The following is a 24,643-nucleotide window of genomic DNA, read 5'->3' as shown; positions in this document are numbered from 1 at the left end:
GTTTTAACTGTACATGGTCCTTTTTAAATAAAGATAATAATACAAAATAATGGATGTCCCTGATGTAGTTTTAAACTAACATCTTTGTTGAAGTGTCTGCACACCATTCCCCCAAACAATGTATGCCAAGGACATTTATCTAACTACTCAAATAATATCTCCCCTAAAGGTAAGACACAATCCCCAAACAAAGTAGTATGCAAGAGAATTATAGTAACCTGTTTTTAGAGAATGCTTCTTCAATATATTGTGATGTCAAAAATTAATACTACTTTTTTGCATTAAATTATTTTTTGGGTCTAATACTCACCTCATTGCTGTTGTCTTTTAAGTCAACACCAGTTACAATACAAAGTGTGAACAGTGCAAATGTATAAGTATGGGATTTAAATAACAAACACAAACTGAGAAGACAATATATACAATATTTAGTTTATTTAAATTAGTAAAACATGAACAGTGTGTGTACATTATTAAAAAGCTATAATAAGAGAAGACAATATATAATTTATTCTCTGAGGGAAATATTTAGCTTGGGCAATAGTGCTTCACACAGCTGCAATCCTCTTAAAACAATACTTAGACAACAGAAATATATATATATATATATATATATATTATACACCGTAGTAGAAAATAAACATGTCAAATATTGCCCATGATAAAGGAATACATACAAAGGCAATACAAAAGTCAGACAGAAGACATAAAACAGAAGTACAACCATACGTTCATTCTTTGGACTACTAAAACAGGATTAACCCTTTCTTTTCTTCAATAATACACAAATGCACAATGGTAGAAAAGAAATAGAAAACTTAGTAGTGTACTGTGATGTCAGATAACAGACTCATTAAGTGCGTGAGGAAGAGGTTCAGCAAATGAAAAAGAAAAAAAAAGAGGGAATGTTTGATGATCTTAATTGTGATTTTCCTGTTGGTGTCTTTGCTTCATTGAACAGCTTCTTTTTGAGAACGGCTATTTAAATTTCAGCAGCTGTTTTGGATTTTAAAACAGCTTTTACTTCACCTGAAGGGAAATGAAAAGACAACATTGTAATTGCATGATTTAATTTCAATGTAATGTTCAAGTCTTCAATGGTTCATGTGGTCAAATACAAAGCTGAATATGTCTCTCTCCAGACACCATTAGATAGAGCAGCTTCATTGCAGTTAGTTACCAGTATCATAAACCACAAACAAATGAAGGCTGTGAGGTCGAGGTCACATGGTACATTCAGATTAAAGTACATTTACACAGAACTGACTATATCTTGTAAGTTAGCCCAACGTAAGCTGTTTGGAAGACACAACAACACGCCTTCCTTTCTTCTTCACTTGTTCAGATACTGAAGGGAACAAGGTGATAAGCCTAAAAAGGGGTGGACGTGAAGAGGAAATAGTCTTCACGATGGTCGGGTGCCATTAAAATTATTATTTTTATTTTTTAATGGTTTATTTAATAAGGGACAGTGCACATTGATAAAAACATTGCAGTAAATATGCCAGAGTTAGCCAAAGGCTATTTTTCATCTGTCGTCCCAATGTTGCTGATGTTAAGAACAAACCTAAAAACATAAGATTACAAATACAATCTACAGATAAAACAAATAAAATAAGGGAGAACAATGTTAAAATGGACAGAATAAAAACATAATGTCAGAGATACAACGTAAAAGCATACAGACTAAATGTGATATATAACTGCAAACAGGTGAACGACCTGATCATTCATGAAAATGATCATTTCATCAGGCCCACCGCGATTTAAAGCAGGTTAACATGCAACGCCACGGAAAATAGCAATCCCATTCATGTTTACAACCAAATAAAAGTTGTTTCTCTTTTGACACATGTGCCACACAAATCCTGTCTGCTGTCCTGCAGAAGAGAAATAATGAGGTAGTCACACAATCTTAATTCAAGAGCATGTTTTTTTCAATCTGAGAATCTGACTCATTGGTCAAATGTTGAAATGCTTTTTCTCAAAACCCTGTCCGAGCACTCAAAGGTTGCACTTGGATTTTCTCTGATTCTGCTCAAACTGGCCGATTGCAAGCAGATCATTTGCAGCCTGAGCAGACTTCCTGAGCCGCAGCCCTTCTCTTGGATCGTAAGTGTTGTCAACATGCTCCAACCAATAGAGTGCCTGGTGTACTGCTGACCAATTAAATGATCCTGGCCTCATTGCGGGTGTGTTTGCCTTAACTAGAGCGTCCCTGATGGACGGTAACTCTTAATTAAACCGTTGTGCCGGTGAGGTGTGAGAATGTACGTGAGTCCGATGCCAGTGGAGGCAGCACGAGCCATTTCATGTGGTTCATGACCGCAGCAGCATGCCGGAACGCTCTGAGAAGTGAAGCGAACACAACGGCAACAAGGCAGGGATCACGTCATTGGTCAACACGACACCTGGCGTTCCAGTAGTCGAGTAATTTTGACACTGTGCTATTGCACAAAGAAAAATCAGAGAGCCGGGGATAAATCAGCAGCTGTTTTATGAGCACAGATGTGTGAGCAATAAATCAACTAGATCAACTGCAGTTTGAGCAAAAATCCAAATGCAAGCAGAGAGGCAGTGTGAGGACGGGGAGAGACACAATCTGGAATGAAATGGATGAGTCATGCTCTCAAATCTAAAGACCACCCTCTTTAAGAAAGACGGGATAACAAGCTATCTTGAAACCTGACTGATGACAGTGACGAGGAACGACTGATCCTCAAATTTCATTGTTGTTATGTATAAATGTATACTGTTTATACACAAATAAATTAATAGAGGAAGAGATGAATACAAGGAGGTTTAGAGAGCACAGGACTTTCAGACCCAGCAAAAGAGAGAACGAATGTTAGAGAGAATTAGAGACGCTTAGGAGAGAGAGAGAGAGAATATGGTACAAGGGAGAGAGAGACCCTGGGTAAAGAGAGAGAGAGGGGGAGAGAGAGTGCAGTGCGAGTGAGGGTCTGTCTGTGAAGCAGCGTGAGCAGCAAATCATTCAGCTCCTGATCATCACTGAGGACGACTCGACGACTTACCGACTCCTGAAATCCACACAAAACCTTCTTCTGCGTGCTGATGGTTCAAATAAGGAACAAGAGACTTCCTCCTCCTCCTTCTTCTTCTATTTGTCTTCCTTTTGGAAAGAGACGTGGAAATATCCTCAGAGGGAAAGATGAAGGTTTGAAGAACCTGAAGATTTTTTAGGAGCTGAAGGATTACCGAACCAGATCTGCGTCGGAGGATTTGAAGAGTGACTGACGATCTCAACCGAGAGCTGATGAACGCAGGAGAAGGAATAATTAAAATACTCTTAAGATCTCTTTTTTTTTTGGAAAACAGGGATTTTTTTCCCCCATTAAGACTTTTTTTAAGTGTCTGTGAGGAGACAAGAGAGAGAGGAGAAAGTTAACTCTGTGTCTTCGGATAACACACACACACACACACACACACACGTCAAATATCATCATGTTCATCATCAATCTCTGTCGGCTGCCGACGCGCTCTCACAGGTGCGGGGATGAGTTGAGACAAGACGGCGAGGACACTCGAGGATTTCCACACACGTTTGTGAAGACACAGACGTGCAGTAATTACATCGGTGCAGGTATGTAGTGCAGGGGAAACCCAGCTGGACCGAGGATATGTCTTAAGATCCTCTTCAAACTGAATTCATAACGTGTTAATTCAGTGATTTAAGGCTGAAAATTCTTGGATATCTGTATCATGAAAATCAGAGACTAAAAGGTCAAGAGTCGTCCGTATGAGACGCCTTTCAGATGTGTGAGATCCTGGGCTTCAGGTGGGCCTGATGTTTTTATCATGAGTGCAGCTTTGACGAGCCCAGACTTCAAGGATGAGAAATCGGCAACTCTGTCCCCATCGCTCCAGCTTCAAATGGATTCTACGATCGGAAGATGAGAAGAGTTTTGAGAAAAAAGAATCACTGACGACATGCGATTTTGGTTTGGGATATTTCGAGCAGAGCCCAACTGGAACACTTCTTCCTGTTTGTTTTTCCAGCGCTGCGGGACGGGCTGCACACAGTCACGGTATTAACCAAACAATTTCATTTCTATCCCTTTCGACAATGTCCTTTGAGCTTGAACAGCTGCGCTTCTTGTTATGCTGAATTAAGCAGCTATTTTCGTTTGCCGGTGCAGAGAAGATCGTCATCTGTTGATCCTTTGACAGATGATTTGAGTTTCCTCAGATAAAGGAAATAAGTGACATATTGAAATACAATGAATTATTTCAGTGAGATTTGATGTTGTATTCATGGCATTCATCTGGGGAACAGAATCGGGGAGTGAGTAAATGATGACAAGACTTTCCTCTGTCTTTCTCCACTCTGACCCATTTTCCAGGCAGCGGTCCCGAGGCGTTTCTGTCTCCGGCTGCGACGCCGTAATCGAGTCGACGGCATGAACCTGCGCGATGGCAACGTGTCGGAGTTGATCTCCAACACCGTCAGAGCCGTAACCACTCTGGAGTCCAACATCTGGTCTCCTCGTGGATTTGAGGAAAGCACCCTGAGAATCAACGGGACTAACTCGGGCGGGTGTCACGGGAGCGGCGTGCCCCGCACTGGCATCGACGTGCACTTGGGGAACTTGTCTTACCGCAACGTCGGAGGAGTGTACGGCGAGGAGGGCGGTAGGATTCACGGGTCTCATTGTCCTCAACGAGAGATGGCGGCGGAGAAGAACTGGGCAGCGCTTTTGATTTTAGTCGTCATCGCCGTCACAGTGATGGGCAACATCCTGGTGATCCTGGCCGTCTCCCTGGAGAAGAAGCTGCAGAATGCCACCAACTATTTCCTGATGTCCCTGGCGGTCGCCGACATGCTCCTCGGCATCCTGGTCATGCCGGTTTCCATGGTGACCATTCTCTATGGTAAGCTTTGAGTGACACTGATGTTGGGGCTTCATTAAGTTGACATTCGGTGCGTTGCTGACTCGAATCCAACAGGCACACACACAGTTACTCCCCGCCCCCGAAAGGGTGTGCGGATTGATAACTGACCAAACAAACTGCACCTGTCTGCATGTTTAAGGCTTCACTAGCACCGCACAAGAAAATGGCCCAAATATTATTTTAATGACGGCATGAAAAAAAAGAAATGACAAGAAATCTGACATCTCCTTTTCATTGTTTGTTTTCACTCTCATGTGTGCTGTGACATGCGTGGGTGGGCCCTTGTGGGCAGTGATGGCACTGTTCAGTGTTGTTGACGGTGATGTGTTTTATTTTTAGCGCCGCTTCCATGCACACGGTGTAATGGTTACAGGTACTGGAACCCAAAAGCACGACAAACACAGGAATGCAGGAGGAGGCTGTTTACTTAATCTTTCAGGCAGGGTCAAAACCGGGTGGTCAGTCAAACAGGGCAACAAATCCCCAAAAAGGGGCAGGCAAAAATCTCAAGTCGGGTGAACAGGTAAACAGGGTCGTAACAGGCAGATCAGAATCAGTGGCGGTTCGTCCATAGGGGGCGCTAGGGCGCCGCCCCTCTTAAAATTTTGAGATGAAAAAAAAAAGAAAAAAAAAATCCTGTCAAAAAACATTATATGCCAAATCATTTAAATAGTCAATATACCGTGTTGACGCGCTAAATGTGTGTGGGAGACCGTCAGCCTGTCAACAACAACTTAAGTTAATGTGAAAAAATATAATATATCGCCATTATCACGGAGAGAAGCCCCTCCCCTTTTCCGAGGCAATCTAACGTGTGTGTACGGCATCGAGAAAACATTTCAGTCGTTTCGCCAAGGACGGCTTCTCATTGGCGGATGAAACAGGAATCTTGGGTCGCAAAAATGTGCGCACGCGATTGGACCCGTATGTTCCCTCAGCCCATAGAGCAGTGTTGCCAGGTTCGCGGTTTTCCTGCGGAATCGGGCTACTTTTAGGACCTAGGTGAAATAACTGTTTAGGGAAAACTGCTTTTAATGCTGGCATACTAAACATATGTTGTTACTTTGTAGATATTACAATACATTTGGCAATGATAGCAATGCTGTTGGACTTTAAAAGCAGTGTATATGGTTTGGCACGGGCATATTTTGAGTTCTGATATTGGGCTGGTTGTGTCACACAGACCTGGCAACCCTGCTGCCCAGAGCTCCACGGAGGTACGCTAGCAACATAGCTAGCAGAAGCTTTATGTTAGCATGGCGTCGGCGACTGAAAACTCTGTGGTATCTCTAAACCAAACACCTTTCAATCGACGGTCAGATATTGACAAGAAGAGGCTGAAAGAGTTGGGACCCGAACATCCGGATTTAAAAATTCTGCAGCAAAGCGCTGACCGCGGGAGGACGTACACCCGGATATTCTCCTCATGCCTATATGCTAACCGGAGCTGGTTAGCTGGATGCTCCATGAGTAATTCGTTTTTTGTTTCCCCTGTCTGTTATTCCAAAGTCCTGGGACTGAAACTCTCTGGACTACAACGGGGTGACGGATCTACAGAGCTTCAGACAAGTGTAAAGCACGAATCTTGCCGCAGTTATCTAGCTAAGAGCATGGAGCTAACTCGCTAACAGCCTGAAGCTAAGCTTGTTTACAGTCAGCAGAAGGAGACCGAACTGGCATCGAAACACAACGAAGAAGTTCTGAAAAACAGACACATTCCCTCAAGAATAATGAAACAGGCTGGTTACAGACATGATTGACTTTAACCAGAGAGTTATGGAGAAGTTTGACCACTTTAAAGAGAGGAGCTACTTGTCTTTACAGTAGTGACTCTACTCTGTCCCCCAATGTAACATGTGATCTCTTTCTGACTCTATTCTGCTCTGAACCTCTTTCATGTGAGGGTGAAACCTCTGAAACCCAGCCCAATGTTCCTTAAAGCTGCTCTGAACCTCTCATGCCCAAAGCTACAGTGTGTTGATAGTTGTTATTGGACCATGTTGAGCACGCTGTGTTCTTGAAATAAAGCTTTGTGTTCTACTATATTCTACTCAAAACCTCTTTTCTTCTCATTGTTGAGTGCTATTTAAACTGAACCCCCCCAAAAAAAAATCACCAGCCGCCACTGATCAGAAGTAGTACAGGGAATTCGCTGGAGAGTTTGGCGGTGACGCACAAGACAATCTGGCAGAGGACAAGTGGAAGTGAGGGAGCTAAATAGTGAGGGACTAATGAGGGGATGGGCTGCAGGTGAGAAGGGCGTGAGGACCAGGTGAAGGGAATGAGGGACAATCAGGTGAGGATGACAGGATCTGGAATGACAGGAGAGTTAATTAAACATGTAAGAAGGATGAATTTAACTAGGAAGGTGGGGAATTCGTGACACACGGAAAGCTGGAAAACCAGTGAATTTACAGAGATGAATGAAAAGAGGCCACAGGAAAATACAAAAAGACTAACTGAGCTGTTGTGCCCAGGTCCCTTCACATACACACAGCAGACGGCCAGAGACCGACCACAACTCATCTGCTGGAGATTATCTTGTCAAATTACTTTCAAGAAGAGGACTAGAATAAACGTTTATGCTCAGGTCTTCAGTTTAGATTTTTGACTCAAGGCCCTGAAAGACAAGCCTTCGAAATGCGTTAAATATGCAGGACCTCCAGTAAGCAGAGGGTTGTTTTGTGCCGTGTGGAGATGAACATGTTTGCACTCTGCGTTTGCATAAGAAGTCAAAAACGTAATAGATATAATTGTTATCATGAAAATTGCACTGACATCAGGTGCTCTTTCGTCTGAAAAGTTAAACCACAAGACCATAACCATACAAAGTAGTGGAAGTTCAATATTTAGCCAAGGGGGTAACTGGTTTTAAATGTGAGAAGAACGTGTAACCCCTAAAATAATACACTTGTGTATGAGCAGATAGCACAAGCATTGAGCAGGGTCATTATCATGTCATGTCCTAACAAGTGGCCGAACTGAGATTTATCATCTGTTGTCTGGTGGCAACGAATGAAGTATGTAGTTTAGTAGATATAATATTTACCATTTTAGTTATAAATGTTAGCATAATAAAGCATATGGCAATGTTGTTAGTTCTGGAGATGTATCGCCATAACCCAAAGTAACTGACAAAATATTATAATATTAATTCCATTATTCAATTCAGACAATAGCTGGAGACAATTGATGAGAAAGAAAACATCACCTTATTGTTGCCAGTCAGTAAGATATCTGTTTAATGTTAGGTGCCAATTCATCCACCGATTTAAGCAAATTCTGTTTTTACAATATCAATATCTGAGGCAAATTTCATGGCAATAGATCCAGTCGTTGTTGAGATATTTTAATCTGAACTAAAGTGGTGGACCGACCGATAGACTGACATTTCCCGTCCCTAAAACCATAAGGAATTCATGTTTTAAAGTCTGACTTTAGTCTGGAAGAATACCTCCAGAGCCGGCAGCTCTCCTCTGTACCTGAACACTGCTGGTGGTGCAAGTGGCAGCTGAAGGAAGCTTCCCTCAGTCAGCTTCAGGAAGCAGTATGTTTCCTCTCTGCTCGCCCTTATTACCTTCGCATTGAAAATGCGGAAGGTTATGTTTTGATCGCCGTGTATTTATTTATTTATTTGGATGCGTGTTATTCGCAAAACAAAAAACGTTTAAAACCGAATCGCATGTAATTTGGTGGGATGATTGTTTATTATCCGGGGACCATTTGATTAGATTTTGGCATCGATCGGGTCAAAGGTCAAGGTCAAGGTCATGAAAAGGTCAACATATTCTTGAATCGCATGAAATTTGGTGGGATGATTGGTTATTATCCGGGGACCATTTGATTAGATTTTGGGATCAATTGGGCCAAATGTCAAGGTCAAGGATAGGTCAAAATCATTTTTTTTACCATAGCACGGCCAATTTCTATCCAATTGGCATGCAACTAATGCCAAAATGTTCATAATTCAATGCCCAATCTTGTGATATGCGAAGGTATGCGCTCTCCCGAGTGCCCGTTCTAGTTTTTTCTGTTTATCTGTCACACACACACACACGCACACGCACGCACACACACACTCTCCACTGCCCTTCACTGATGCCCATTTCAAGCTGATCCTCACACTTCTGCCTCCCTGAGCTTCCCTCGGTGTCTCTGGAAATGTCACGAGCCGTCGCTCACATAAGGGGCTTCAAGCTTCGGCGGGCATCTGAACATAAGAAGTATTCAATCTTAAAGTGATGAAGTCTATCATCTTTTACTTGATTCCAATGTAGACTTGGTTTGTCTATCTGAGACCTGGCTCCACAAAAATGCTCCATCAGCAGCAATAACAGTGCCAGGTGACCACATGTACAGGAGAGTTGGATCTAAGGGTGGTCTCATGATCTATGTGAGAGATATACCCGGTGTGATGAAAGACTTGACAATGTCTAAGAGTCTCCTGAATGAGGATGCTCACTATTCTCACTATTACTTGTTTGTGCTCCCATTGAAAAGTGTCAATATTGTATAAACCTTGTAATCTTATCTCTGTTTTTAGGTTTGTTTTGTGACATCTGACTCTCGGGACTACGGATGAAAAATAGCCTCTTGGCTATAACTCACACACACATTTACAGAAATGTTTTTATTAATGTGCATTGTCCCTTATCAAATAAACCAAAGTAAGCCCTAAGTAGCTAATTAATTTGCATTAAAATGAGCGGCGGTAAATTAGCCAGAAGGAAGAGCGCTCCCAAAAGAAGGACCCCCGGTGCTCATTACTCACCTTCCCCACCCTTTAATGAGAAGACAAAAGAAGTCATTAGGCGCGCCGATGCCAAACACACGCCGCGGTTATTCTCTCATGTTGCTCCTCACATTAATTTCCTGACTCAGAGAGCAAACACAGCATTGGGTCAGGGTGAGGGGCCTGATGATGTCACAGAGCGAGCCGGTGGCCATAGGATGGGTCAATATTCATGTCATGAAGACCATAACGAGAGGAAATCCAGAAATGAGGATGTGAATGGGTATTAATGAGGTCGTAGATTGGTTTGTGGTTGATGTCATGGTTGTGAAGATTAGAGTAATAATAGAGTCATACACTAAGGTCAGGGGCACTCATGCATGAAACACTAGGGGGAATTGCAGGTGGTCATTTTAGTATTGCCATCATTTATTACCTTCGCATTGAAAATGCAGAAGGTTATGTTTTGATCGCCGTGTATTTATTTATTTATTTGTATGCGTGTTATTCGCATAACAAAAAAAGTTTAAAACCGAATCGGATGAAATTTGGTGGGATGATTGGTTATTATCCGGGGAGCATTTGATTAGATTTTGGGATCGATCGGGTCAAAGGTCAAGGTCATGAAAAGGTCAACATCTTCTTGAATCGCATGCAATTTGGTGGGATGATTGGTTATTATCCGGGGACTATTTGATTAGATCTTGGGATCAATCGGGTCAAAGGTCAAGGTCATGGATAGGTCAAAATCTTCTTTTTACCATAGCGCGGTCAATTCTTATCCAATTGGCATGCAACTAATGCCAACATGTTCATAATTCAATGCCCAATCTTGTGATATGCGAAGGTATGCGCTCTACCGAGTGCCCGTTCTAGTTAGACTAGTTATCCTATGAATACGATAAATGAGGTCAAATCAACTGCAAATGAGGTAAATGTGGCATGGATAGAACCGCTAGAGGAAAGCCAGTCAGAAGAAGAGTGAAAACGTATTCAGCGTCTTTCTTTGCTCTTCTTTCAAATATAACTCCGATATAACTGCAGCTCCGCTAACCTCTAGACCTTCTATTCAACCAGGTATTTTCTAACCGACTGCGAGTCAAGAGAAGCTGTCTCTGAAGACATTGAATGGGACTTTGATTCTTCTGTCTCGGATGTACTCCGTGTGTCCGATACTTTATGTGTCGACCCCGGCGCTCTTTGGTTGTACATGAGGTGGAAATGCAGCTTCAGTTGTAAACATGACATCTTCAGTACTTCTCTTGACATTTTCCATGGAAACAACATTCTGTCGCGCACTGTGAATCAAAACTCAAGTGTCTGTCTTGGTTTTTTAAATAGCTACTTATATAGAGAGCTACATTCTTAAAGTAAGTCAAAGTTTCAAACAATCATCGGATGGATGTTCAGTGAAATATCTCAATATCTTTCACGTGGATAGGGAGGAAATGTGGTCTAGAAATTCACGATTATCCAATAATGGTACCTCATCATTCCTTCTGACTTTTAAAAAGAAATCTAGATCCACCATCAGGTTGAAATGTGTTCAATACTCTGGTTTATGACAAATTCCTGCAGAACTAATGAGATGTTTCGCATCTTTCTCAGCTGGACTTTGTGTGATTTAATGCAAATCGGCAAAACGTGAAATCACGCGGGTCTCGGGTGCTTATTAACGGCCAGCGTGACAGTAACACAATCCCAGAGCACCTTGAATAAAAAGATGACAGCGGCTCTGGTTTTTGCATTCTCCGGGGATGATGTCAAAATGATGTCAAAATACACTCGACAGACTGATGTGCTTTCTCACCTTAAACAATCCTCCCGACTCCCCTCTCACTGGTGTAAAGAGCTTCAATAACTTCGGGGTTTCACTTGACTAAAGTTTGCACCCATGGTATTTATAGATGTACAGTTCTATTTGAATGACCTCCCGTCTGAAACAAGGTTTGATATTGTGTCTGCTTTGATGGCTCCTGCATAGTTTTGCCGATATCTTAGGAGATGTTCAAGAGGCACATTTATTTTCCCGGAAGAGATCGCTGGCACTTTGAAACACAGTTGTTCATTTCAAGGTGAAGCCACTCCGTTTAACTGCACTGACTGTTTGCTAGATTGTGACTCTCAGCTGATTTTTCGCAGTTTATCACATTTTTTATTCGCAAATGTCAACATTCGTCAGTAGAATCCCTTCGGTTCTATTTTCCACTGCAATGGGAAAAACCAACAGAAACAAATCCAGGAGAAAATAAAAGATGAAGAGAGATGTCACACAAACACCAAAGAGATGTGTACCATCCAGATCTGTCAACAGGTAAATTAAAAAGGACAGGTAGCTACATTTAACTATCAGACTTCATCAGGGACCTTTAGTCCAACGTCATGTTACAGCCCACAGCGGCAGTCGGCCGATGGGTACCTCGTGCAAACACCTTAAGTGGTTATAAGTGAGCTGGACGTATTGTGTCTGTTTGATGTGCACTTGCAAACCTTGTCACACACTCCAGTAGTTTCCTTTCAGCATAAAACAACCTCTACTTTCAACCCCCTCTCTCCACTCAGTACAGGGCTTTTGAATTTCAGTTGCTCGGTAATCAATGCCTCTTGTGGTAAAGTCTCTCTCAGCCTTCTTCGGTCCTCTGGTCACTCTAGGCAACAGTGAAGAACAGAGGACCTATGGGAACAGAGTATTCCAGTCCGAGTCGACCAGTAGATCTCTGTTCTTGTTTCAGTCTTTTGAGGCTCAGAAATAACAGTCATGGATTTTTTTTCTGAATCTCAGATGTATTTCCTCCCTCTTCTTCCTCCCCTTTTTTTTTCAGGACCCCACTATGTATCTATCACTCCTGCTTTATTCTCCCTTTCCACTCATGTGATTGGCTTCCCACTCAGAGGGAGTACAGTAAGACAGACCGAGGACAAACAGCTTACAGGTTCTGGCGTCTTTCTTTGGACGGGGCAGCAGCAGGATGATGTTTACAAGTATTCACACTGGAAAGGGATATATTTGTGTCATTATATATAAAAAAGCAGGTCTAAGTGCCATTAAAGTACTGTGAAAGTGTTAAAAACGCTCCGTCCATGGAGGCCTACACCAACCCATATTCAGAAACTGAGCCTATAAACAAGCCGTACGTGTTTTATGTCACAACGACACAATACATTGACCATTGCACAGTTTGAAACCTAACAGGTGTATTCAGACCGACAGCAGCCTAAGAGAAAAATAAAGAGTTGGTTGAACATTAAAAGCATGTAAACATGCCCAGAGTATGGAGCTGAAAATGAACACGTCTCCTTAGATGTGTTGCCTTTTAAACCATGTAAAAATGAAAGTATTCAGAAACAATCTCACAAGGAGCCAAACGCAGAAAATTGGTAACGTTAGCATGAACAGCACAGGCCACAATACAAATACTTAACAGTTTGAATAGAAAATCCAAAAGACGTCACAGATTTGCTGCGTTATATAATGAATACTTTCATTATAAGATGATTGAAAACAGAAAAAAGGTGATCATTTTTGTTTTCTAAAAGAATATCCGAAATCTTACATTACATTTTAAGTCACAGCATCTGCTACATTAAAAAAATAACTAATATGACTCCTGGATAATTTGCACTCTGAGAAACACACAGTATCCAGTTTATTAGGTACACCCAGCTAAAACCAGTGCAGTCTAATACAATAGCTACATGAATATCTTAAAGTATTGAAACTGAAAAACTAAAATAATTTAACACCACAAACTGGATCCTCCAAAATATTACACAATTGCATGTAGGCCTCCTGTATATGTATTATTTATACTGAGCTTCGGAGGCCGGGCCGTCCACTGTGGCCATACGTTATCGGCTGGACTCCTAAAACTCAGATTAAAACACACACAAATGTGGAGCGACTAAATATTCTGGGAGACATTACTCCACTCTATTTATTTACATATCAAATTGTGGTTTGTCTATTATTGTTCTGACCACCCTTAGAGACCAACTTCAACCCTCTTGTTTTTACTCACCTCCGGTGGTTTAAATGATGTATTGAAGGTCGCATATCCTCACAAGACCTCCTACCAGAAGGGCAATTATAGATAACGTGATTACATGATGACACGATTGTTGAACTGATGAATCACCAACGGAGAGCAACTGCCGACCAACAAACAACAGAGACATAAAAGGTTAAATAGATCTAATGTGGCTGAGTAAATTCTGTTGCTGTGGAGCCCATTTCCATTCGAGCGACAGCCCCCTGAAAGGCTCTGGACACAGTTTAGGCTTTAATAATCTGTTCTCACTCTGAGAAGTAGGCCGGGTGTAACAAGTCTTATATAACAGTGGAAAAGTCCTCAGACGCTGGTTTCGTCTTGATGAGGCACTCATCAAGAACCTCTAATTCCTCGCTCTGTTAGGTGATGCAAGGTTTGGACCCAAACACAGCAGGCAGAGTTCTCAGAAAACACAGGATTTATTATTAAAGATCTAGCAGGGACAGGAACCAGACAGGAATGAAAACGAACAGACACAGAACAAGCAGAAAGACACAAGCTAAATACACTGGGGAAATGAGACACAGGTGGAAACAATCAGGGCGTGGCTGGGAACAATCAGGACCAAAACAGACAAGCACAGGGAAGGAAGCGCAGGGAAACAGGAAACGAGACAGGGACTTCAAAACAAAACAGGAAACACTCCAAATCATAACACGCTCGATAGAAGAAAGGATGATGAAGGGATCCGAACAGAGAGTGAGAGAGAGCATCCCAAGTGGAAAATAGCCAGTGTTGCTCTCCTCCATTCGTGTGCAACTGCGAAAGATAGAGGAGTTGTTGTCTTTTTGTGCGTCTCTGAGCTGCAGAGCGAAGCACAAAGCGGCCTTGACAAAAAACTAAAACGAGAAAGAAAACGACACAGAGCTGCAACAGCAGCAGGCGTTGGAGTCACCAGCCTTCCCCTCTGTGGCATGACCAGACAGAACCAACCCAAACAGATGCAAACAAAAGGGCAGAACTATTATTGGGCTCTGCCGGCCAGATGTGAGACAGCAGGGCAAAAAGGTCAAGAGGAAAATGAGTCACGAAAAAATGAGTTTTTCGTGACTCATTTTCGTGTTAAACACACAAAGAATGTGACTTGGCGGCTGGTGTGTACATTAGACAGACAAACAAAACAACAACAATCAACAGTCAACTTAGTGCAAGAATTTAAACATCACATTTACAATGGTATAAGATCAAATAAAGTGCACAAACAGATAACAGTGCTGTAGACAGGGTACTGTAAGTGTGTGTTCAAGTGTAATGTGTATTATAGTGATATGTGAAATTAGATCTGAAATATTAAGTATAAAGAGGTGTGCAGGGGAGTGACCGGAAGGAAATGTCCTGGGGATGACAGAGGATATTTATGTATTTATATATATATATATATATATATATATATAGATGAGAATGGAGAATGTTTGGAGCAAATGCTTGCTCCAAACATTCTCCATTTTGCTGGGGGGAAAAAAGCAGAATTGGAATAAAGAAAATTGGAATCAGCAACCAAAACCCCTTGTTGTTTAATGACTGTGTAATTGTGACATTAAAAAACGTTCCAGGCCGTTATAAGCCTTCAACACACACATTAAGTTTGACACACAGCGGCGTCCTGTATTTCCTGTGGCTCAAAAGTTAAATAACAGTTTAGACTAAATACGAATTGCCTCCAAAATATTTAGTGTAGTATCGGGGCCAAAACTGTGACAATTTACTGTAAAGAATTATATTACTTATAAGTCCAGTCACTTTATACTTTTATTTGAGCATTATTTATTTCACATTCTCTCCTCTTGATTGTCTTTCTTTTCAATCTCTATGTGACTGTGTGCAGTCTCTATACATGTGTCCTCTCGTTAGACGCCCTGTCCTCGTGATGCGTTATTATTTTTAGTCTCATAATAATAGTCCTCGTGGCGGGGTTGCCAGTTTTGTTGTGAGCGTATCAGGCTTAGTCCTGAAGTCTAAGCGAAAGTAGAATTGCAGACTCACTCGAGGCTGTCGATGGGTGAAGATGAAACTTTTCCACTTACTTCAGAGAGCAGTATTGTATAGTTTATTCTCATTCTTATTCTTTTTTTTAGTCTGCTACTGCTGTCGGGTGTTTTGCACATAAGAATTTCACAAACCGATTATACTTGTATAAAAGGGGATGTGACAATAAAAACTTGAAACTTGAAACTTGAGCATGTAATTAATGTTGGATAATTTGGGCTTATGATGACACACTGCTTTGGCACGCTGTCGCTTGGATGGATCACGTTCGGTTGGGACGACGCTCACTTTTCTATCTAAGTCCACGGATGACGTCCGTCAGCTCCTCACGTGTCCAACCATCTAAAACGTGTTTAATTGTGTTTATTAAATGTCTGCGGGCTCGTGACCATAACCTGCAGGTGTGTTGATTGAACTGGGGGTTTTCATGCGACTTCACTTGTGAATGTACTCGCACTGCCACAGTTCACCGAGCCTTTTTATTCACTGGAATTCAATGATGATGTCGTTGTGTTGGTCGCTGCTGCCCAGTCGTAACCCTCCCTGATGACTTGCTTTTGTTTAGCTTCCGGAACAGTCGACTGCATTGACTCCGTTGCTTGAAACAACTTCTCCTGAGCTCCTCGTTGGCTTCACTTCTCTTCTGCTCTCATACATATGAACTGTAATATCCTCGTTGCCTCTGCTGCTGCTGTTATGCATCTAATTATGATTGAGACAAAGCCCGTAAAACTGCTAAATGAAATAATGTCTTCCAGTGACTTCTGCACCTCTTCTTTTTCGACACCTTCTGTCTTTTCTTCTCTTTGTGGATAAATGAACATACGTTGTGTTTTGATATTGCTGATCAATACTGAAGTTATGGCTCCTTTGTCTAAAAACTTAGGTCACTGTTTGTACATTTCCTTTTTAATTGGTCCTGATTCATGGGATAATTAGACTTGGACTCAGGAACAGATACAGTAATTGCTGTTTATATGATGACTGCATGGCCTTCTAAACAGTGAGCTGGTTATGGTTTCATGATGTAACATTGGAGTGCAGAGTTGCTTAACTTGATAAATGAGCTCAGCTTAATAGATGAATCACCATCTTGACCGCTTCACTTTGTTTCCAGTGAGGGAGCCACACAAGGAAGAAGGCAAAAAGAAAAGCAGATGAGAAAACTCTTTATAAAACCAGCCACTCATTAATATTCAGTGAAAAGTTCTACGGACTTCATTTCTTTTAACGGGACCAAAGTGGGGACACGTCTGTGTCTTTGAGGGGAAGTGCCTTTGGTCTCATTGTAAAAAAACAACTACAATTAAATCAAATTAAATTAAAAAGATAGGATAGTGTGACTTTGGTCCTCTTGAAGTAATGCTCATCAGACATCCCTCAAGGTTACGCTCAGCAGGTGGAGTGGATGATGGTGTAACAGTTTAGCTCCACACCTTCCTTTTTTATTAGTTGTTTTCATCCTGTCTCCAACTATCATGTCATTCAAGATCCTGCTTCCCATCTCGTCAGTCCACCTCCCTTCACCTGCCTCTGATCACTCCCTCGTTAGTCCTTCATTCCCTTCACCTGGTCTTCATGTCCATCTCACCTGTTGCCCATTCCCTCGTTAGTCCCCGTCTACTTAGGTTCCCTCACTTCCACGTGTCCTCTGCCAGATTGTCTTGTGTTTTCATGCCAAGTTCTCCAGTGTTATTAGTGTATATTCCTGACCTGCCTGTTCTGACCCTGCCTGCCTGCCCTGACCTCTGATTCTCTGCCCCGCCCCTTTTTGGTCTTGTTTGTTTCTTGGACTGATCTTCCGGTTTTGACCCAGCCTGTTTTCAACTAAAGAAATTAATCTTTGTTGCTTCTATCTGAGTCGTGCTTTTGGGTCCACTCATAGCACCGGGACATTACAATCTGGCCTAATGAGGGAATGGGCAACAGGTGACGGGCATGAAGACCAGGTGAAGGTAATGAAGGATTGAAGAGGGAGTGATCAGAGGCAGGTGAAAGGAGTTGGACTGACGAGATGGGAAGCAGGATCTGAAATGACATGATATAGTTCGTGAGACAGGATGAAAACAACTAATAAAAAAAGGAAGTTGTGGCGCTAAACTGTTACAGATGGGGCGTTCCTCAAGACTGTCATGTTTTTTGTTTTTTTACTTGTCCATCACAAAATTCTCCAATTCAAGCCACGATATTTTTGCTGTTTTACCCCAATTATTTTATTACAATGTGAATATCTTTGGATTTTGGACTGTTGTTCAGGCAAAACTCGACATTTAAAGATGTGAACTTGGATATTTTTCACTATCCTGTAATACCCCTCTCATTCCCAAAGATGTGGTCAGGACCAACAGGTGCATGGCAGGAGGTTTTATTTGGGCTGCCAATCTTCCATTATCTTAAAAAAAAATTTATATCTTTTTAATCTCCGTTTTGTTCTGATTGTAGCCTACATATAACATTTAACTTATGAAAGGCTAGAGTATTTTATTTTACTGATGAGGAAAAAAGAAGAGCGTGTTAAGAGCCTTAAAGCATAACATGTGTTCATGTATTCAATGAGAAATGCATCAAACAAAATTGTGATTTTAAAAAGCTTTCTCTTGGAAACGATCTTCTCACAATTTACAGATACGACCACCAGGGAATTGAAAGTGGATATTTTGTAATCTTTGCAAAGATTCCCTCCGAAAAAAGTTCTGAACAGCAGTGAGGATTATGCTGGCTAAACTAATCCCAACTACAGCAACATAAATCACAGTTTTTTAAATTTGTTTTAGAGCTTTTCCTGATCCGATGTGAGGTCCTGGGACAGGGATGTCGTATGTGTTCAGATTCTAAAGCACTCTGAGGAAAATTTGTAATTTGTGTTATTGGGCGATACTAAATGAACTGAATTGAATTGAAAAGTGAAATAAAGAATAATAGGGGGGAGGTTTGGGGAAGGGTTGTTTTTATATTTTGATATTTTGAACAACCCCCTGTACCTGTAGGAAGCCAAGGATCGTGAAGCATTTTTTAAACAACTGATGCCAATCAGCGCTCTACCTGACATAATGCAACATTTCATTCAGGAAAAAAACAATCAGGTTGGGTCCGTCTCCATGTTACATGTGGTTCTGCATGTGCCTTCATGTCCAAATATTACTTTCAGTCGGATGATTTAAGTTTAATTAAGCAATAAGTAAGTTTTGTGATGCATGACTTTTATTTGTCACATATGCATTATATTATCTGTAATTTTACTTAACAACATATTCCACATCACTTCATTTCTTTCCTTTTGTGTTTAGTTTTTTCCATCTGCAGCGCACCATCACAGTTTTGCGTCAATGAGAAACGGGTCTTTGGCTCACGACGTCTGAATCTTTTAAACCTTTTCCAGCTTTTTTTTGGTCCAATTAGCACAGTGTGTTGACGGAAGTGTGTCCGTCTCCCGTCTCTCGTTACATTTTCTTTCGCATGTTCTATTTATTTTTAGTTAAATTGAACATAAGTCACTTTGAAACTGTCTTGAACTTTGCTGTAAATAAAAAGCTTGTTTTGCCAGTTCACTTAGACATCTTCAATACATCAATACTGGTGTAAAATCAACAAAAGGATTTGAGAAAGAGAGAAAATCCTCTTCTACCTTCCTTTGTTTGTATGCAGAGTTGCAGAGAACTTTGGCAAAGCGGCGTCATGTCTTAATTGTTGTAGAGCAGTTCAGAGCTAAACAGAAAAGATGTAAACACAGTTTAATCAGCCAGCAGATAATCTGTTTACACATGAAAAGGTTTGGCAACGAACACACGGACAGAGCAAACACATGAACACACAATTAAAAAGAACACGTGAAAACAAAGGTAAATATAATAAGGGATAATTTACCTTTGAACCAAATACAATCGGTACACACAAACTAGAGAAAGATGTCTAAGGAATCAGTCACATGACCACTGTACACGTTCTTCATCTGACAGATAGGAGTGGAGAAAACCATGAGAATGGAAGAAAAATACATATTTACCTGGTGTCTGTTGTATTTATAGAACTGCAGGATTAGACCTCAGGGTCTTCTTTGTCTCCACTCCAACAAGTCCAAAGGACACTGACGTCATCAGATGAGACAGACACATTGTGTTTTATGTATTTACTGTAATGTAATGAAATGAACAGACCATGTGCTGCATGTCACATCATCACAGACGGACCGAAACCAAGTTGTGGGAACGAATGAGAGAAACCAACCTGAGGATCAGCCTGGATATCACCACTGAGAGAATACATTTATATTTCAACCAGAAGGTTCAAGATTTCAGATCAAACTTGGCGTGTGAAACAAGTCTCGGTAACAGATGTGCACGGTGTGAATGTGTACATTAAGTTGTGGGTGGAAACATTAATCACGGCGCACATCACCGTGCTTGTTGCCATGTTTTTGTTGTCGCTGCCGCCACAGCTGACAGTGTAATGACAGTCATCAGGGCTGTTATTTGTGTTATTACATTAACACTTAGAGAGTGGGCTGTGCACTTTTACCACGCAGCTACTTCTAACTTCAGATGGAGAAAGAAATCATGAGTAAGAAATGAGAAGAAATGAGGCAGACGCTTTCTCACTAAAATGCCCTTGTTCCTACTAAATTAGCACACATACTGTATGCTGGATTGTTTTATTCAACACAGGAAAACATGCACAAACAAAAGCAACCACAAGACCAGTGTTGCTGTGGTTTTATTGGCCAACCCTAACTGTAGTTAGTTGTTTTTAAGGCCAACCATGAGGTTTTTTCCCCCACAAAACGTTAGTATTTCAGATTTGGATCAGAATGAGCCCGATATATTTTAGTCAATTGTTTTTTCTTTATCAAAATACCCTTTGTGTAACAGTTTAGCTCCACACCTTCCTTTTTTTATTAGTTGTTTTCATCCTGTCTCACTAACTATCATGTCATTCCAGATCCTGCTTCCCATCTCGTCAGTCATACTCCCTTCACCTGCCTCTGATCACTCCCTCGTTAGTCCCTCATTCCCTTCACCTGGTCTTCATGCCCGTCTCACCTGTTGCCCATTCCCTCGTTAGTCCCTGTCTACTTAGGTTCCCTCACTTGCTTTTGTCCTCTGCCAGATTGTCTTGTGTTTTCGTGCCAAGTTCTCCAGTGTTATTAGTGTATATTCCTGACCTGCCTGCCCTGACCTCTGATTCTCTGCCCCGCCCCTTTTGACTAGTTTGCTTCTTGGACTGATCTCCCGGTTTTGACCCAGCCTGTTTTCAACTAAAGACATTCATCTTTGTTACTCCTGTCTGAGTTGTGCTTTTGTGTCCACTCTAATAGCACTGTGACACTTTGGAGGGATCTGACAAAGAATAACCTTGTTTTTGTATCATTTCACCTTCTTGACAATCCCATCAAATATATCCTCACACATTTTAGTTTTTAATCCTATTCATTGTTTCTACCTTTGGTGGCTGCCATTATCATTTGTTAATTTTAATTTACCTGCACCCCACTCTTCACGCTTGGGTCTGTGTTGCCTCTCGTCGTCTCCAGCGTTGTCATCAGGAGACTGAGCGCTCTTGAAAACGTATTTTATCATTGCAAACATACTTTAGATGGAACATTGGCAATCATTAAAATAACTTGCCAGAGCCCTTCTGTGGTTGTCTCGGAGTGAACTATTAGGAAATGGATTTTCTGCGGAGCACCTGAATGTAAAACCTGTTTTTCAGCCGAGTCAGCAGCCGTCACAGTAAATATCCACTCATATCTCACGTAGCTGAAAGGAACCACTATATTAATAAAGATACAGTCCATGCACAATGCATTTGGGACAATACAACTAAACTGAAATGTATTATTGTGGATAGAAAGTGTAAAACAGATTTGACATAACATGTTCAGCTTGGAAAATAAAGCTGTTAAAATGTAGTAATCTATAAAGACAGCTACCACAACATTAAACTATTAATGAGAAGAAACATGAATGGTATTGCTCATAAACGCTGGTATAGACCGCTACTGTTCTTCTATCATGCTTTCACTCGTCAAAATATGATCCCAAACATGAAAACATGAGCCTCAGCTGTAGCAGACAATTTTTTTTTTTACAATTACCTACTTCCATGAAGATGTCTAAAACAATCCTTTTTATTTGACATTATACAGAGTAAATGTTTAGTAACCGTAACAGTTAACGTCACCAGCTCCAATTCCACAGTAAAGGTCACACAGTCTTTATGTAAGGCAAAGCAAGTTTATTTGTGTAGCACATTTCAACAAGGCAATTCAAAGTGCTTCACATAAAACTATTAAAAGTATCAATATATAATTTTTTTTTTTTTATAATTAAGAAGATTCATAAAACATTTAACAGTCAAAAAGCAAGAAATAGACTAAAAGTTGAAAAGCAGTAAATAAAAAATGCAGTAGTGAGATGTAGAAATGTATAGATATCCTTGAGTCGTGTTAAATTAAAGGCAACAGCAAATAGAAAAGTCTTCAGTCTGGATTTAAAGGGTCTCAGCAGACTTGCAGCTTTCAGGGACTTTGTTCCAGATATGTGGAACAGAAAAACTGAAAATGTGTCAAAAAATGTGTCTTTCGCCTCAAGTTGAAATATTTCAACTTCAGTGAAAAATTCGCCCCACGCCAAGTTGCGAAAGCCAATCAGCGTTGAGATGCTCCGCCGTTTGTGAATCTAACTGGCTTCTGATGCTCTAATGGAGCTGGAAGCAGCAGTCATGCAGACGTAATCGGTGAAATCCACGAACTGTGTGAGCCTACGGGTGATGTTATAAACACACACACAAGGGCGTTAGATGTTCCGACGTTTGGAGGATGTCCTCAACAAGTATAAAGCAGAACTCGTGGTTAGTTCTTCCGTGGTGGATGAAGGAAATGCCAATGGTTTCCACGGAGTAAAGCCACAGATAAGCCCCGCCCCCTCTCAGGCGCGAATCACGTGAAAAGCCACAAATTGTCAAGCGAGTAAACTCACGCCAGTAAAGCGTTGCAAATATTCTAAACGCTTTTGGTGTGAACGCAGCATTAGTGAGGACTCCTGCAGTTTGCTGATTAACTTAGATCAAAATGCTTTTATTGTTAAGCATGTGTGGCAAAATATCAGCGGCAGCTTTCAGAATATTAGTTTTGTGCTGCAGCTGAATGGAAAACTGTTTAATCTAGATCAGCGATGCTCAACCAATATTGTTTTAGATCGCTGCTTCTCTGATTTTTATATTTCAGAGTTCTCTTTTCTTCTTGAATCAGGAATCATGATCCTTGTAACACGATGACATCACCCCCTGCCTCTCTGAAAGCATCTCCTCTAACTTGACCCAGCTTCACTTCATGGCAGAAATGTGTTAATGCCGCATTACAGAGCTCTCAGACGTCTGACTCCATCGTCTCTTGATGTGTCAGCGGGCCCATTTAGTCTGTGAAGAGTTGGATAAAGCGGGTTTGAAACCAGCGCTTTTGCAATTTGGTGGTTAGTTCAAGGAAAAAGTTAAAGAGAAGGCTACATGAGTTATACTCAAACACGGGCGATGCCTGGTTGATTAAACTCTGACCGCACAGGCGGTGGAGATTGTGGGATAAACCCTTTGGATTCAGCCAATACTGCAGCCATTACAAATGTGTTGGTTGGTCTGTCTTGTTGATGTAGCAGTTGTGCTCTATGCGATGAATGAGACACAATAACAGGCCTTTTTCTAAGATGTAAATAGTATTTAAAAAATGATGGCTGAATTCCATTTAGCTGCTTCAGTTTCCACGGCCTACAGCCACATATTTAAAAGTGATTTGCAAGCACTACATGCACGTGGATTGCACATTGTGCCACCAACTTGTTTCACAAATAACCGTCACCCTCAAAGCACAGATTAAAATGCACGTGCATGTTCAGGCATAATGTTGAAATTGAGAGGATTTTTCAATTTCCAGTCGACCCTTGTTTGAATCAATATTTCATAACAATCCTATTGCAACATTTACTCTCCTTAACTTACAGGAGTGTAATATAATTTTTACTTTTTTCTCATTCACTTTAAATCTTTTTTTCACTGTTGAATAGTTTCCGATGGAGTCCAAACTCCCTGGTCGTTGTTTTGTTCCGATCGAGAGTTCAGCGAGTTTCAAAAGCCACGAATGCAGTTTTGTTTCCTGCGGTTTGGACTGTGTATAAAAGATTCAGATGTTAACCAACAGTTGGCACATGTTCCGGGTTAAAACCTCTTTAACTCAGACCACAGAAACATACACTACCGTTCAAAAGTTTGGGATCACAAAGAAATGACTTTATTTTTCAAAGAAAAGCACTGTTTTTTCAATAAAGTTAACATTAAATTCATCAGAAATACACTCTCTACATTGTTAATGTGGTAAATGACTATTCTAGGTGGAAACGTCTGGTTTCTAATGAAATATCTCCATAGGTGTATAGAGGCCCATTTCCATCAACGATCACTCCAGTGTTCTAATGGTACATTGTGTTTGCTAATCGCCTTAGAAGACTAATGTCTGATTAGAAAACCCGTGCAATTATGTTAGCACAGCTGAAAACAGTTATGCTGGTGATATAAGCTATACAACTGGCCTTCCTTTGAGCTTGAAGTTTGTAGAACAAAATTAATACTTCAAATATTAATCATTATTTCTAACCTTGTCAATGTCTTGACTATATTTTATATTCATTTGATAAATAAAAGTGTGATTTTTCATGGAAGACACAAAATTGTCTGGGTGATCCCAAACTTTTGAACGGTAGTGTACATGGGAGCGAAAAGAAGGTATTTCACATCAGTTTCTTGTTTGACTGCGGCCAGAGTGTCGGCCGCAGCAGGTCGTGTCACATTAAAGCCTCCACTCTGATCAACAACCGGCAGATTGACCTCCCCGAGAGACGGCCGATGGGATCGACTGTCATCCCGTGTCGGACTATCTACGCTCTGCACTCTGTTCTCCTCTCTCGACGCACCTCCTCAA

General features: G+C 41.1%; 1 protein-coding gene across 1 annotated transcript in view; it reads left to right on the top strand.

Annotated features, from left to right (window-relative positions):
- Positions 1–4,421: 4,421 nt before the first annotated feature.
- LOC130205434 (5-hydroxytryptamine receptor 2A-like) overlaps positions 4,422–24,643 on the top strand; it is a 47,268-nt gene continuing 27,046 nt past the window's right edge. Inside the window, exon 1 of the mRNA XM_056432808.1 lies at positions 4,422–4,893. Within this exon, the coding sequence (XP_056288783.1) occupies positions 4,422–4,893 (472 nt within the window). The remainder of the gene's footprint in view (positions 4,894–24,643) is intronic.

Source organism: Pseudoliparis swirei, chromosome 2 (genome assembly GCF_029220125.1).
Source record: "Pseudoliparis swirei isolate HS2019 ecotype Mariana Trench chromosome 2, NWPU_hadal_v1, whole genome shotgun sequence".
Lineage (NCBI taxonomy): Eukaryota > Metazoa > Chordata > Actinopteri > Perciformes > Liparidae > Pseudoliparis > Pseudoliparis swirei.
This window is presented reverse-complemented; position numbering and strand designations above follow the sequence as displayed.